The 17,518-nt window shown below is 34.2% G+C and overlaps 1 protein-coding gene across 1 annotated transcript in view; it reads right to left on the bottom strand.

Moving 5' to 3' along the window:
• Positions 1 to 9,940: 9,940 nt before the first annotated feature.
• CPSF6 (cleavage and polyadenylation specific factor 6, 68kDa) overlaps positions 9,941 to 17,518 on the bottom strand; it is a 26,134-nt gene continuing 18,556 nt past the window's right edge. Inside the window, exons 5-9 of the mRNA XM_006859614.1 lie at positions 17,424 to 17,512; positions 16,253 to 16,757; positions 12,666 to 12,781; positions 11,664 to 11,817; positions 9,941 to 10,127 (exon numbers count right to left, since the gene is read on the bottom strand). Of these exons, the coding sequence (XP_006859676.1) occupies positions 9,941 to 10,127; positions 11,664 to 11,817; positions 12,666 to 12,781; positions 16,253 to 16,757; positions 17,424 to 17,512 (1,051 nt within the window). The remainder of the gene's footprint in view (positions 10,128 to 11,663; positions 11,818 to 12,665; positions 12,782 to 16,252; positions 16,758 to 17,423; positions 17,513 to 17,518) is intronic.

Genomic DNA, 17,518 nt, shown 5'->3' with positions numbered 1-17,518 from the left:
ATTCACAGAGGGCTGTGGGATGCAAGTGGACTTAATGAGTAAGACTTTAAAAGCATTTTAAACAGTGAGAATCTGAACACTGTCTTATAAGTAAAGAATGAGAATATAAACTTCCTCTTAAAAGAACTTAAGCTGAAGCTTAAACACAAAATTGGAGCCATTTGATAAGATACAGAAAATGCAATGATCACTGAGGTATCAAACCCAAAATGTGAAGAACACTCCAACAGAAAAGTCTAGTAGTAGCATCTCATTGTATAAAAACAGTATATATATTTAGGTTACTGGCACATTTAAATACATAAGGGAAAGAGAAAGTCTTTGCCCTTTCAACATTTACCCCCTTTACTACAAAATATTATACAACATTCATTAAAACCTCCATGTTTATTTTAAAACTGACCTTTAACTATTAAAAAACAAAGTAATATTCTCCACAGGAGAATTAAATGAAAATATCTTAAGGTACAATCCAAGCTAAGTTCTTTGTGGGTCTCTAAATTGCAGTTAACTGCTTAAAAACATTCTAGGTAGAAGAGTCATTAAATGGGGTAAACTATGATCAATAGCCACTGCATCTTACTCCAAATCTTGCTTATTTGGAAATGGAAAATAAAGAAACATTTCCAATTTTACACTGGCATATCTTTTCCACAATATTCTTCCTTTAACCAAAAGCAGCACACTGAATCCAAAGTATTGCTTCCAAAACAATAATACCATTATACCACTTGGTGCTGCATCATTCATAATTTTACTGGTTGAAAGGAATGTGTCTGCATAGTACAAATGTTATGATTTAAAATTAGACAAGTTTATTTTCAGACCTAATAGATTATTGTTAATTAAAAGGTCTCAACTTACTTTTTTGGTGTCTATGTAAGAATTTCTCTCTTTGGATTGTTTTTACACATTAACAAAAAAAGATTTCAAATTAACACCAGCCCATAAATAGTGAAAGGGTTATGAAAGTAAAAATAAGGCTTACAATTTTCACCTTACTATACATTCATGAGTTATCAGGTAGAGAAAGACTTGGCAAAATTACTTGGTCAAGCCCCAAAATGATTTCCTTCTGAAAACACTGACATCAATTCTAGTACACTTTCATTGTCTGCAACAAAAGTCACGTAATAAAATCAACCAAGTACGAAGAGTTGACAGAATGAGCAACTGAAGGTCCCACTGATGAAAAGGTAAATGAAGGACTTACTAGTACAAAAATTTCCAGTTTTCAAGTTCAAGTGCAGTTAGGTTTTTGTTATTCCATTTTTAAATTGCTCAGAGAAAATTTTACTCTCATGGACATTTTACTTACCTGTTGACTATTAACTAATTTCCCTTGTAGTATATATATGTCCATACTTCCTCCCATTTTAATTAAAACTTAAGAAAGCTAAGAAATCACAAAAACTAACACGTACATACAAAATAAAATCAATATTGATACAACTTGCGAAAGTTAAAAAGACAACTGAATTTTCAACAAGACAGAATACTTAAAAAAACACAAAAAACAAAACAGAGCAAACAGTTCTAATAAATACCAATGATCTCATGCACAAATACTCCAATCACAAAATGTTTAAAAATAAAACTGGCAATAATATGGGTAATTCCAAACAGCTAATTTGGTAAAAAGTAGTTTGCAAGTGGACAAGATGAAATTAAAGAACTGTAGTGCAAATCTCTAAAGGGTTTCTACAGAGGCAATCTCTAAGGTAGCTAATCACTGTTCTTGAATTTGGCTATTCTTTAAATAAACAGTGTATATTATCAGAAGATCATCTCAAAGATAATCAGATCTTGAAACCAAATTAACTTGCTTACAGATTTGGGCCCAACAAATTTCTTAAGTAGTGACCTGAAATAACCTTCCTGTGAAAAGTCCAATTAAGTTGACACTGTGCCTATGTCAATTATGAAATTTAACAACACATGCTACCAAATGCTTTTAATATGGGTCGTGAGGCAGGTTTGAAAAACCTTTGATTAAGAAACTCTAGCGTGAATTGATCGTTTGCATGAATGTACACAGAATTTCTTAAAACTATAGAGCTAGGGTACACCTATCATCTCCCATTACAGATATAACTGTATTCAACCCGATGTTAATAAACATCACACCCTTCAGAAATCTAGAGCAACTGGAAAATTAAACTAAGGCTCTCTTTATTCATCTGCTGCATGGCTGTATTTACATCGCCTACGGCTTAAAAATTAACCACAAGCACCGTCAATATAAAACAGCAAATAACTGCAGCATCATATCAGAATTGTCAAAATACCTCTTCAATGCTAACAGTTCACAGTTAAGTGTTTCAGTACATCTGTGTTGTAATAAAGCTGCATTACTATAGTAAATAATGTACAGGTTTTTACTAAAATGTTAAAACCACAACTTTTGACCCCTAACACATTGACTGGATTGTTTATCCCATCAAATTTCAGTTTTTACAAGCTTATATACCATTCAGCAAAGTCACAAGCTAACTACATAAAAACAGCTAGAAAAGCAGAATATAGAAATGTTAAATATCCATGTAATCACCTATTCTAATATCAAAATCAAGGGCAAGAGACACTTAATTAGTATGTTTAATTCACTGAACGCAAGATTAGATTGATGCATATCCAAAACCGCTATTGCAATGCTTTTTAAAGGACAGTATAAATGTCATAGTAACATTATCTTTAGATATTGCTGAACACAAGACTTTCCCTGAGGTGTAAACATCAAATAACTTGAACAGCTTTACACATCAGCCCCATTAAACAGTTTATTACAACACTACATCTATTGTAATCAAAGTGGTGCTGTTTACAGACATTATCATATGAACATTTTTAACAAGAACAAACTACTATAAAAACAAGCATTTACTTGACTTTTTTTCCAATTGCTTGCACATTATAATAGCCAAATGTATATAACCAGTAATAAAGTTGCAAAAGCTTTAAACTTTTTAAATCACACAGGTTTCCTTCAAATAAAACAGTTAAGCAACATAAAAAGTAAAAGTAGAGCTACTGGTTACCATTTATGCAGATTTGCTTTATTCAGATCTATTCCTGTTCATTTTATCGATGAATCCTTACAGGTTCAGTTCAATCACAAGAAGCAAACTGCTGGACAAGCATCATTTTCCCCCATGAAGACTGTTTTGTCTTGGAAGGTGTTCCTCTTCCTTCAGCTGTAATGTGTCAAAATTTGTGATGTAGATTTTGCTATTCCCCATAATACACAGAAAAAAAAACGCTGGCTTAACTATACATACACAAGTCGTGCATCTAGTTCACTCTTATATGTTCTAACACAAATAATACGAATTAATCGGAAACAGTAGCTGCATTTGTGGTGGAGAAATTCTCCCAATTTACTGGATGATTAAAATGGATACATTCTGGTTTAATTCTTAAGATATTATTGACTTATGAATTTAGTGAATAAAGGTGAAATGAAAATACAACAGCTACTGTTTCTGTGATGGTGGAACATCTATATAAGTCATTTTCTACAGTGTGCACGCTACAAAAAATAAATGGAAAATGCCTGGATGGTTTTAATGCAAGTATTTTTCATCCACCCATGTATCAACTCTATATTCACTCATTAACAATTAAATGCTGAATCGAATATAAAATGTAATAAATTATTTTACAAATTAGTTGTATTTATTTCACAGCATACAGGAACTGCAGTTATTAATCAAACGCTGCTCCAAGTTACAAACTTTGTAAATAGGTAGCTCAGTAGGGCATTTAAATAAATGACATTCACATACAAATCTTCAGACATAATACAAATTTTAAACATTTAATTTCACTCAATTCCACCTATATCAAAATACCTATTAGTATATATTAATTCACCAGAAACAAAATAAGTGGGAATCTACAATCATAAATTTCATTGTAAACTCATATAATGGAAAAAAAAAGAAAACCCTCATAAATTTCATAAACTAAAATACAAGAGTACATAAATGTGGAAATTTCAAAGAGAGGTTCACAATTTGAAATATTCCATTAATTTGGATATACGTCATCAACTGAAACACCTCAATTATTTAAAATGTAAATTTCAAGAGTATTTCAGTAGATTTAAGAGGCAAAAATGCACAAGTTCAGTGATATTTTTTCATAAAAATTGAAAAATAGTTTGTTCTACACCTAAGAATAATTTGTCATAGCTATAAATTTTATCTTTTATATCCTTTCTATCCCCTACTAGACTGTAAGCATCTTAAAGAGCATCCATACATATAGGCATTCTCAGTGCCTAGCAGTAAAAACCTAAATTTTGCAACTAGTAGAGAAAAAAATTCTGAATATTCTCTTTTAAATAGTTTTTGAATACATGTAGTTTTCAGAGATATTTAAACCATTTGTTAACTATTAATTGTACCTTATCTTATGACATGTTGTTCATGAAACTATTTCATGTGAAAATCTAAAATGGGAGCTTTGAAAAGTTTTGTTATTAACTGTAATCCACTTCTTAAAAACTGGTAAAGTTATTAAGGGATATGTTGTAATCTGAAAAAGGACTACTGAGAACTCATGAAATCTTACTGCAAAAGACTACTATCTCCCTAAAATTTGTTATGTTAGCAGGAATAAAGAGTTCAGGCGTTAAAAAGGAAAAATCTCCAAGCCTTAAAAAAAATGTCAATTTTGTACAGCTGTTCATCATTCCAACAGAGACTTTTACTACTTTTTCTATAGTCTCCTGTTCATGAAATTACAACACCCATATTTTTCATCCACGATAAATGGGTTCATCTTTTGTTTGATTATGCTTTATAAATAAACCTTTACTATTACTAAATCTCTAACTTTCACCATACAGAAACAAAATCTAGAGGATACTCTGACAGTTTTACTCTATTTCCAAACACTACACAGGTATTCATTTGGAAATACAACTCTTTACAATCTCAAATAGAAGCAAAATTTGAAAGCAACACTCAAAAATTCCATTTAAAGTCTCAAAAACCTAAGTAGTCATCTACATAAACAAAGACATCAGAAAGAAGTTTTAGAGTAACATACATTCAATGCCCACATTTAAAAAATATCATTCGGTCAAATCTGTGCCGCCAGTCATACAATTGAAGTAAGATCTATATAAACAGTTGTTCAAACAACTAAGACAATAAATGGAATCTATAGCTCTTAATGAAGTCTGTAATCTGAAGTGAGGACTAAAATTTCAATACACAGAAATAGATCTCCATTTTGAGCTAATACAAGACCAAGCCAATATAACAATTCAAAATGATTATTTCTTGTATTAGAAATTTATTGAAGCAAATGTGTAAGCATCAGTATTTCTAAGTTCTCGGTTAATCTCAACTTTTCAAGTAAAAGATTCAGATATATAGTTGATAAAATTTATAGTTTTCCACATTAATACACAGGATTCAAAAATTCTAATGTCAAGTGCTGTCGAGTCAGTTCTGACTCATAGTGACCCTATATAGCGTTTTCAAGGAATGGCTGGTAGGTTTGACCAGGTGACCTTTTGATTAGTAGTTCAGTGCTTATCCTATAGCACCACACCAGGTGTGCTTTAATTAATAAAATAATTTTTTTTTCCTATCTGAAGATTTCTCCTTAATGAGAAGAATGACAGTGCCGTGAGCAAAAGAAATCCAAGGCTCTAAATACAAGTTACCTTATTTTCTTGTTGTACTGACTAGAGCATATTTCACTAACGATTTTATTTATTGTAGATGTTTACAAAAGTCCCTTACTACTAAAAACATTTCATATCGTCCATCTTTTTGCTTCTGGACATAGTACTTACCTCATTTAAATGAAAGCATTTTATTACACTAAAATGTGCACATGACTGTTGCTCTAGACAAAGCACTAATTAATAGATAAGAACTCTAGCACAGTAAAAAAAATTCAAAAAAAAAAAAAAAAAGAACTTTGCCCCCAAAAGATTAACAAAATGATTATTTCAAAATAGGCAGTTTGGTATTTAGAATTCATTGCAAGATTTAAAACATGCTACCACAAAAAGGGTGTTTATCAGTAAGTGGGATAGCATATAAGGTGCCTCTTAACCCCTTTATGGTTATTAGATTTAATCACTGTTAACTAAATATTCAAAACATTTATTCAAAACAACTTAATTTACAAACCAAAACAATGGTAGATTTTACAGTGAGATGAAGGTGAAAGATCAAGGTGATCACACTGGCATTGAATTTTTTTTTAAACAGGAAACAACAACCATTTGTAAACAGAATTATATTCTTAAACCACAGTGAGCAAAATACTATACATCCACTCAAGGTATCACTTCCTACAAAGCTGTGTATCTAAGCAGGTTTTGCAAATACGACTAAAAAGGAAAACTAGAACTAATAATGAAATGCTAGCATATCCAGATGAAGTAAAACAGTTATTGATATATATAAAAACACACAAGAGCTAGGAAATATTAGACAGGTCTCAGATGACCTAAGAATTACAGAAATAATTTTTAATCTTATGAAAAAAAACATCATTCATTAGGTAATTGAGAATTTAATTTTCACATAAACAAAGTAACACTAAATCTTAAAGATATGAAATATACATACATATGTAAAAGAAATAACAACTGAAATGCTTCTTTGGGCATTCTGTTTCCTCACCCACCCCCACAATTAATAAATGGCTACATGAGCAGTAGCTCAGCTGCAGAAATAACAACACATCTTAAGTTTTGTGTATTTAACAACATTTATGTCACTGTGTGGTGCTGTAGGTAAAGCACTGGACTGCAAGGTTGGTTTGAACCACAAGGTTGGCAGTTCAAACCTACCAGCCGCTCCTTGGAAAACCCTATACAGGACTATTATGAGTCAGAACTTCACGGCACTTAACAACGACAACACATGATCATGTACAACTGAAGAAAGTAATAACATAGCAAAGTGGAGAACTATTCAATCCATCCCTAAACAAAACTTACTAAAGAAATGGCTAATTCCTTAGAATATGCAAAACCTCAGAAATCAAGATGAAGAACGGAATGAACAAAGAATATTAAAAAAAAAAAAATTTGCTTTCATTACATTCCAGTACACAAACCAAAACCTGAACTGTTAACTAAAATTTGTTGAGTACGGTTTTTCCAAACAAGTATCAAAAGAAGAACAAGCTGAAATAAAATAGCTTAACTTTGAGTAAAATATTTCCTATAAAAAGTGCTCAATATAATAAAGTACTGAACTACTTTTATTTTGCTCAGAGTGGTCTGAGAATAGAGGAAAATATTACAGAATATGAAGTACAAAAGTATTTATTTACAAACTGAAATTTACAATATTGATTTTCCCATGAAAATATGATTATTTGAACTTAGATATTGAATGTTTTTAGAAAAATACATTTTTTTAAAGTGAGAGAATGCAATTTACCAACAATTCAAACACACAAAAAAAAATTAAAATGGGACAGACATTAACAGTTTGCCAACATCATTGAGTTTCAAGTTAAATTAAAAACTTGCCCTTTTGGTCATTATCATCATTTTAAAAATAAGGTTACAGTCTTGTTTTATTTATATACAGATTTAAAACTGACATTCATTTACGCTTTCAAGCTACTATCATTCCACTTAGTCCATGTAGTAAGATTTACAAGAAAGCTCAAAAGGACTCATATTTTAAAACTTCTAAAGAGGTCAACAACAGACCTGATGTTGCAATAAAATTTGCAGGCAGTTTTGTTTATTTGATGCCAGTCCCCACCCACTCACACCTCTATCCACAATTCATATTGTTTAGTATAGCAGCAAAGGTACAATATTCCCGGATAACAGACTGTTTTGCACTGGAAATGCTTATTATATAAAATTTTGTTTGGATGAAGGCATATAACAATATTACAACTCAATTCTGATTAATGTACACAACAAAACGGGAATTTAGTATGGTACATCAGTGATTCAGAAAAAAACATCAACAACAGTTTGCAAGTTAGGATTCATAAATAATGTCTGAATGTAATGCAACTCAATTCATGATGTAATCAAAATGTAATCATTACTGGACTATAATGTTAGTTAATTCAAGTATTCAAAGTAACAATGGACGTTTCAGAAGAAATTTGCTTGGCTGTTAGTTTTACCAAAACCAGTAAGAAAATGGGCAGTTAGTAACTTTAGGGATAAACTAGTTCAGAGGCTCATCCAATTTGTAAATGACTAAAAAGGTATTCATGTTTTATTCTCATGCTTCAGTAACTAGAATCTTGCCTAAATAAAAACACATTTTTTGGTAGAATATTTCTACAAATGAAATGACTAATATAGTTATTTGAGTTGTAACCTGGGCACAATTCACCTTAATCAGTTGGTGGACACTGAAAAAATTTTTTCATGACGGAATCAACTCTATTCAATAAAGGGTAAGGGGGTAGGGTGGGCAGAGTGTCTTTTTAAAATGTTAGTGTTCATATTTATATGATACAACATTTCTTATATTCAAAACAGTATCAATTTTAATAAGCTTAGTTTTAAAAGTGAAAGATGTTTTATTTCATATTAAAGGAATGACTTGAGAATTACTAATATTTTGCAATACAAACAGATAATGATTTAGAAACTAAAAGTTGAAAAATATTCAAGATGCATATTCTAAATGCAAGTAAAGTGTTAAGAATGGCCTATTTACATCAAAAAGTCCTTCAAATTGTAAACAGTGTAATCGTTTATTTGTGCTCCAGAAACATAACAAACTTACATTCTTATTTTTTAAGTAGATTTATTCAAAGGATTTCATCAGCTAAAATTAATGCTTTGGTTAAAGAAATTGCTATTCTTTCACAAAATTACATACACTTGATAAAGCCTTTGATTTTGCCCATGATAATTTAAAAATTAACAATTACCATGACTAAATTTTCAAGAAGTTTCTCATGATTAGTGAAAACAATCTTGTAGCAAATAGTTTCCTTTAAAGGATTTTAGCTCAACTTAATTTGGATAGGACACAAACATATAAAGAAAAACTATTTGTTTACAGAATAACTTTTGTGTCACATGCACAAGCCTTGTGAGTATACCACCCCCTTACCACTTTTCATATGAATGCCATTCAAATATAAAAATGAAATTACATGTGAAAATGAAGTTTCAACAGACAACTCTTCCCCACTTTATGAAAAATGTACACAAGAAATCATTTTAAAATACAGAAAAAAAGACACAATGATTAAATGATTATGGTTTATGAATGAAACAGCAAAGAAAATTATTTCAAAGTTATTCTATCTTGGGATGTATAGTTTGATACCATTTAAAATTTTTAGATGACTAGCCTGAGCCCATTTTAATCCAGTAATTTTTGCATGGTCAGCAATATTATTTTTGTTTTTAAAAACAAAAACCAGATTGCCAGGAAAACAGTTGTTTTTTGTAAAACAGTTTTTATAAGGATAAACTTTTCAAGGTAAGAAACCGTCCTCCTATACTGCAAATTACTGTTTGATTTTCTTTACAAGTTTCAGGGACAAATGAGGTTAGTTCAAGAATAGAAACTTTAAATTCTTAAAAATCAAATGGCATAATGTTTATATATTAACTCCCTGTATTTTAAATTACATGTAAACTATAATTAAGATAATCCCAAATTTTGGATTTTAGAAGTACACAATGAGTCCTCTTGATTAGTTTTTGCTTTTAAGACTATTAACAATCTGAAATCTAAAGGTGTTAGCTCAACAATACAATAATGAAGGACAAAAGCTCAAAATCTTTACCTGTCATTACTTACCTGTTATTTTTCTCAGAAGTTTCCAGAAGATTAAATTCAGAACAAGTAGTTGGACCACTTAAAATGTAGGTATATACTGTATAAACAATAGCCTTGGAGTTATAATTACTATTAATAATACATATACTAAACACAACAGGACCAAGGAATACCCACCTTCTCTAACGATGACGATACTCGCGCTCTCGGTCCCGCTCTCGGTCCCGGTCTCGGTCACGATCACGGTGTCTCTCACGTTCTCTGCTTCTCTCTCTGTAATAATCATCATGACGATCTCTGCTACGGGATTTATGACGCCGACTCTTTTCTCTTGATCTACTATGGTCCCTTTCTCTTGATCGTTCACGTCTTCTAAAAGAAATTACTGGATTAATGCTCTCCATAATTAGCTTAAAAGGTTATTCAATAATTTGATGTTCAAGAAAACCCAACTCAGTAAAAATTCAAATTTTACAACCAATAATCAAACTGAATTTTTCATTTTTAAAATTAACAGAATATTCAGAATGAGACACACCATGGCAATACATCATATCTCTACTTCCCTTAGCAGCCTAAGACATGTGGAAAAATTAAAAGAATAGCATTTTCCCACAAACTTTATGAAGACTCCCTATATGTATCAATTTTATAACATTTCAAACTATTCATGATATGGTTTGTTAAGGTATACAACTTCACTGAAATACTATTAGTAAACTACATACCAACTAAAAAGGACTGTCGTATTTGTACTGTAATTAATATGGAGAACTGTTCATTAGAACAGTTCTAATGTTGGGTAAAAACAGAGAACTGTTTTTAATTTAATAGGCAATTTAAATAAAGCATTTGCCTAAAAGACTTCAAAATTGTATGCTATACTTTCCATTAATTCAGTCAAATTCACCAGTCTCAGAACTGATAAAACAGTATGATATAGAGGTCAGACACCTGAATACTTCTGTTAAGTCAAAAGATCGATGTAAAGTGTCTTCGAGTTGTTTCTGAATCATAGATTGTTGCTGTTGTAAAGTGCCATTGAGTCAGTTCTGACTCACAGTGACCCTGTATACAGGGTTTACAAAGAACAGATGGTTTGAGTTTGAACTTCCGACTTTGCAGTTCAAAGCAACATTGAAGTTGAGTGCTTATCTTAAGGTGGCACACCAGGACTCTGACTCACAGATTAAGAAATAACAAGTTTCTATTAGTTTATATAAGAATGTCTGTGCCTTGTATTTCCGCACCAGCAAGCTAGATTTAGCAAACAGAGTTTAGGTGTTAAGTTCCTTGACCAAGTTACTTTGGACCTCCTTCACTCAATCTGTGTTGTAGTAAAAAGAAATGTGCATGAAATAATGACTAAGAACAGATTACAGTACATACTATGAATGAAATAAACAGCACAAGGTTGGCGGTACAAACTCACCAACTGCCCCTAGGAAACACTATACAGGGTTGTTATGAATCGGAACCAACTCAATGGCACTGAACAACATGAAGACTAACCTGGGACAAAGTCCTTCCTATGAAGTTGAGATTCCATTGAGGCATGAAGGATTAGAAGGTAAGGAAAAGGGTTCCAAGTAGAAGGAATACCACATGCAAATCAGTGAGGCGTTCAAGTACTTGATGTGTCAGAGGAAAAGAAAGGAGACTAGTACAGTTGGAATACAATGAGCAAGAGGAATAGTACAAGATGAAATGGAAATGATAGGCAGGAACAACATTACACAGTGCCTCCAAGTTTGCAATTTTATTCTAAGAGCAAAGGAAAGCCTTAGAAAGTTTTCAAAAAATAAAAAGAGTGAAAACTAAAGTGTTATTTTAAAGTTCTACAAACAACAAATTTCCATTTATAAAGTAGCAGTTTAAAATACATAAAAGAAAGAAAAGTTTTACCTTGATCCAGAACCATAAGACTTGGACTCAATTCCATGAAGGCAATCTTGCAAAGAGCTAATAAGGACTTTGCAACGATCATCCGCAGATACTTTGGATTGTTTAATTAAGGAAATTGCAGTTACCAAAGTCTCAATAGCGCTCCCATAATCACCTATGGAGGTAACGGAAGGTTCAAGTCAGAGAAATCCTATTTTCCAAATACTACCAGTTCACTAGGGTTAAAATATTTTGTTTCACTTTCTGCAAAAGGTGAAACACTTAATATATTTTCATGTGCATGAAAATTAACCCAATATGTTATGACAGCTGTATGAGGCAGATTAGCATTCTTGCAAATACCCTTAAGGCCCCAGTTAAATCTATACCTGGTTAATGAGTCCATTCTGACTCACTGCAACCCAATATAGGGTTTCCAAGGAGCAGCTAGTAGGTTTGAACTGCCTTGTGGTTAGCAGTCCAGTGCTTATCCCACAGCATCACACCAGGACTCCTAAACCTAACAATATGAAATTAGTGGGTTTCTTTTTTTACCTCATTGTGTCATACATATAGCTTACTTCAATGTGTTTTAACTAAATTACAAGCAATGTATTGGATAGCACAAATGGCTAAGTACTGGCCTAATAATCAAAAAGTTGGTGGTGTCGGCCTTGAAAAGGCTACAGGTCTACTCTGCAAACATGGGGACCTGCGAGGAAACAATGAAGATGATTTGGAACATTAAAGAGACCTGCTGTGTGTAAATGAGGAACCCTAGTAGCACAACAGGATGAGCATTGGGCTGCTAACCAAACAGTAGAAATATGAGGCAGTCTGCTTCTGCGATTGCGAATATTTACAATCTTGGAAATTTATGGAACAGTTCTATTCTGTTTTACAGGGTCACTCTGAGTCAGAATCAACTAGATAGCAATGAAAAGGTAAATAACTCACCTTCAAGACTGCACTTAAAGGTTTAGGTCAAAATAATAAAAACAATTTAGGGAAAAATATACGAACCAGCACTGGCATCAGACACAGCTCTTGAAATGGCACTGCTTGAGATTGCCCTATTTCTATTCATGATTTCTTCAAACTCAGCTTCACTCAATGGCGTTCTTGCAGTATCCATTTCCCTATAAAGTCACAATAAACCCTAAATTATACTCAACAGATTCTCTTAACAGTGTGAAACAATTCATACTAGCTGTTTTTTGATAAGTGCCTTAGAGACAGTGGTTATTTTTCCAGATTGAAGCATTCTATTTTTTCATACAGATGGAATAAGTCTAAACAAAACTTTCTTAAACTTCTATTTCAGCTCAAAAAAAGTAACAGATTAGAAACCTCATATTTCTGGAGGACAAAAATAATAAATTTACATAACTATAATAAAATACTTTTTAGCATTAAATTAAAAAAAATTTTTTTTTGAAGATAGTGTGTGATGTATGAGGATGAGTGTATGTATAATGTGTGACAGAGGCATGTATGAGATATGACTGCAAGAAATAGTCACAGTGGCAGCAGCAATGGGCTCAAGCATAACAGGTTGGCCAAGACTGGTCAGTGTGTCACTATGAGTCAAAACCCACTCAACAGCACTAAACATACAACAAAAGTAGAAACTTTGCCCTTACTTATGCCTGGATCCATAAGGCTCAACTTATAGTAGGGGGATGAAAGGAAAATAAATGATTAACAGAAAGTAAACTTCACGAGGAAAAAGACCTCAGTATGCCACTGAACCCTTAGAGACTCTAGCATAAAAAAAGTTAATATAAAACTATAAATATTTGTTGAAAAAAAAATTACAGCATTTTATAAAAACTGACAACATGTGACTACATGTATATTACAAAAGAAAGATGTAATTTTTGCCCTCTTAGAAGTTATAAAGTATCTGATGTAGCTCGAGGCAAGTATGCCTCAATAACAGTTTGTAAGCATGTTTTACATTATTGTTACATATTTGCAAAACACTACCTAAATAATTTCTGAATCATTCCTGAACAAATTTAAATGTGTGGTTTCAACTAAATTGTCGACTTGTGTTAATCCTATCCCCCTCAAAACAACCTCATGTGATGGGACATTTTCACCTGAAAGGACAAGCAGACCTCCCTGGTGTAGCTAGAAGAGAAGATTCTTCTTGAACGGAAGAGGGCAAAAAATCAAACAAACAATAAAGTCTGTCCAACTGACTACTACAATCACAAGCAAGTTGTTTGTCCAGGAGGGAAGACTAAGTAAGACTCAAGGGAATACATGAGCAGGCACGTGGTCTGGCTAGTGACCACACTGTTGTTAAGTGCTGTTGAGTCTGTTCCAACCCATAGCGACCCTGTATAGGGTTTCTGAGGAGAAGCTGGTGAGCTTGAACCACTGACCTTGCAGTTCAAAAGCCTTTGCAGTCTGGCACATTAGCCCACAGTGCCACACCAGAACTAGTGGGGGGAAAACAGCAATGAAGTTGTGAGCTAAGAACTACTACATTCAATAGACTCCTGTGAACCCAGGTTGAGACCTGGTTGGCCAGCAGTATGACAAGACCTGGGGACTTCTGGGACCAGAGACAATGACATGGCCAGAGAGGACTAGAGGGGAGAGTGAAGCATCCAGCTGATAGCATCCAGCTGATATGAAGTGAGGGGAGATGCACAAGAACATTCATACTTGCAGATAGTACCCACTTGACCTGGCTTCAATGGCTGGATGATCAGAACTTGACTAGACGAATTAAGAGGAGGAAAAAAAGAGCACTCTGCTACAATTTGATGAACTTGACATATACTTATGGATGTAGTAGCTCAAAAGAGGAAACAAATCTTTACAGTGAGGATCATTCCCACCCCCCCACGGTACACAGGGTGGACAAGAATAAGCAACTTAAGATACTGTCTACCCAAAATGGTGGGAGGCCTACAAAGGTAAGAAGTTACTGGCTTACAAGCTTTCAAGAGGGAGCCTAGTTCTAGTGGGTGCAGGGGAAGGAAGAATCTCTACTTTCCAATCTGTCTATATGGGGCTGATGAAAGGAGATGGGGATAAGACTCTTGTGTTTCAACAGTGAATAATTGCTATCAGGACTGACTGTGAGGGTTGGAAATGTAAAGGTAGACATTTTGTAACAAAAGGAGGGAGTGGCTGATTTTGCAGTCCAGGAGTGAAGGTCCTTGGGGCCATCAAGAGAGAAGAACAGAGTGTGGGACCCTACTCAGAGAAGTAGTCAGAGAGAGCAGCTGGGGACTCTGGACTCAGGGAGGGAGAGGGGCTGTGCGCTGACAGCCAGAGGACATGCTTGCGGGGTGTACCCTTTGCTTGTTTGATGATGCATGGAGGGGACTGTAATCATTGCAATGAAACGAGATAAGATAGGATGAATGTAAAGCTAATGTTCTCCCATGAAAACTATCACATAAGTCACAATAAAAACTTTAAAAAATTACTGTTCTCCAATTTTCACTTAAAAACACACACACAAAATTTAATGAAAACATGGAATTGTAGAAATTCTCTATCATGTTTTGAGAACCAAGAAATTTTCAAACTACATTTATAAAAACATACTCCTTATATACTAAAGGTGAACACTTGATATTGATATACAGTTGTTGAAAGTTGTATGGAATTCAGCAGTTTAATAATGACAGATAAATACAAAAATAAAACGGTAAACTCAAAGGAAACAAATGGGTTGTTTACAAATTCAAAATAGTTCATAAGAAATGATAACCAGTTTCTTAAATTATGATTTGAGTAGGGACAGTTTTAAATCTTTAGGAGGCTGAGTGATTCCCACCCAGTTTTTCACTAAGGATCTGTATTATTTTAATTCCCACAAAGCCATTTTTCATAAATTCTGTCTAGCCAAGTATAATTTTAGAGTTCACAACCACCAGCTACGAGAAAGATGAGGCTTTCTTTTTGCTCACAGATTTATAGCCTCACAAACCATACGCAAGGATGCTGAGTTGGAATTGACAAAATGGCAGTGCTTATGTGTCACAGAGTCATAGGGTTACCAAGGCTGTAGATTTTATGGAAGCAGAAAGCATCTCTCTTCCCTGAGGAGTGGCTGGTAGATTTGAACCTCTGATTTTTTGTGTGTGGTTAGTAGCCCCCACTTATAATACACTACACTACCACAGCTCCTTTAATGGTAGTGGATAGACTGATTTATCCTATAGCTCCACACCAGGATTGCTCACTCACTCCCACTAGAAAGGTTATCATCAGAAAAAGAAAACGAATCATGAAGAGTATGTAGACAAACTGGAACCCTCATTCATTGCTAGTAGTGGCTGCCTAAGGATATCATTTGCTATCTAACATTATCTTTATTAATCTCTTTTAATTTAAAAAATGTAAATGAGCTCCTGGGATTTAGAGACTTTTTCTAAGTCACATGGCTATATAACTGTCAGACCTAGGATTATTCCTGACCCTGCCCAGTAGTTTCAAGGTAATATGCTATCGCTTTCAACTGGAAGAGTAAATACTCAAAAAGTTAAGTATCTAGTGAAAAGGCCTCTATGATATCTTAGTGATAGAGCTATACCATTCAAAAATACTACATCTACTTTCATAGATATATATTAACTTACCTTCCAGGTGGTCCATAGTCACCCCTATCATATGGTGGAGGTCGGCCATATGGGTCTGTTGGTGGTGGACCCCGGCTATCTGATGTAGGCATGCCGCTGTTAGTTGGTGGAGGAAAGAAAGCTGGGTTCACATGTGGAGCTGGTGGTGGGGCACCTGGAGGTGGTCCAGGAAGATGCGGAGGAGGAGCAAGTGTAAGGGGTGGCCCAAGAGGGCCAGGTGGGCGAGGTGGAAAGGGGCCAGGAGGTGGAGGTGGTCCCTGTTGTGGAGGTGGTGGGCCAGGAGGGGGGCCGTAGCCTGGAACTGGAGGTGGTGGACCAGGAGGAAGCGGACCCAATGGAGGCTGCCCAAAAGGTTGTCCAGGAAAAAGAACTGGTGGTGGAGGGCGATCTCCTCGGTTAGGAGGCCCAGCTAGTGGAGGAGGCAGAACCTGACCAGGAGGTGGAGGACCTGGTGGACCCGGTGGGCCTGGAGGACCTAATGGTGGGCGTGGTGGAGTCTGTCCAGCTATAAAGGAGAGAAAGAGAGAAAACACTCCATTAAGATGTTTTAACACTTATACCAAGATTATTCTCTTAAAGTATAACCCAAAGACCAAGATTCTTTCTCTTTAAATGAAGCCCATATGATAAATGCTACACTAACAACTACACAAGTGAAGCATATCTTTACAAATTTAATTAGCTCCATTTATACTTAAAAATTATTAAAATAAAACTTTAATTAAGATTACAATGTTTAGAGATATTTTCCATCTTTCAGTGTATATACACTTCTTACAGTGAAATCACCCACCTTATATTCTACTCTGATGCCAAGCTAGAAAGTGAAACAAGGAAAATTGGTCTTGAAAGGATTTTTTAAGAGGTAAGAAAATAAGACGGATGTAAATATTCTATATATAAGTCAAGCAAGTTTGGAGAAAAATAAAGACCTTTTAGGCCAAAAATGGGTATTTCCTCTATGCTGTGCCCCATATGCCATGGAATCCTAGTTTCCAGGAACAAAGGCCGAGTTCCTTTAACAAGATGCTTGATCAAATTTCCTGGATTCCAAAAATAGCATAACAAGGAGAGTAAGTCACATTAATAATGCATTACTTGAAAGAGAGAAAAGGAAAAGAGGCATTAGGTAGACATGTTTTATCCATGGTAATGTTAAGAAAATTTTTACCTGGAAAAGGTGGGGGTGGCCCTCCTGGTCCCGCTGGCCCAGGAAATCTGTCCCCACCGGGAACAGCCCCTGGAAAACGGCCCCGTCCTCTACCA

The sequence above is a fragment of the Chrysochloris asiatica genome, unplaced genomic scaffold (assembly GCF_000296735.1).
Source record: "Chrysochloris asiatica unplaced genomic scaffold, ChrAsi1.0 scaffold00033, whole genome shotgun sequence".
Classification (NCBI taxonomy): Eukaryota; Metazoa; Chordata; class Mammalia; order Afrosoricida; family Chrysochloridae; genus Chrysochloris; species Chrysochloris asiatica.
Note: the sequence above shows the minus strand (reverse complement) of the source record. Positions and strands in the feature narration are given on the sequence as shown.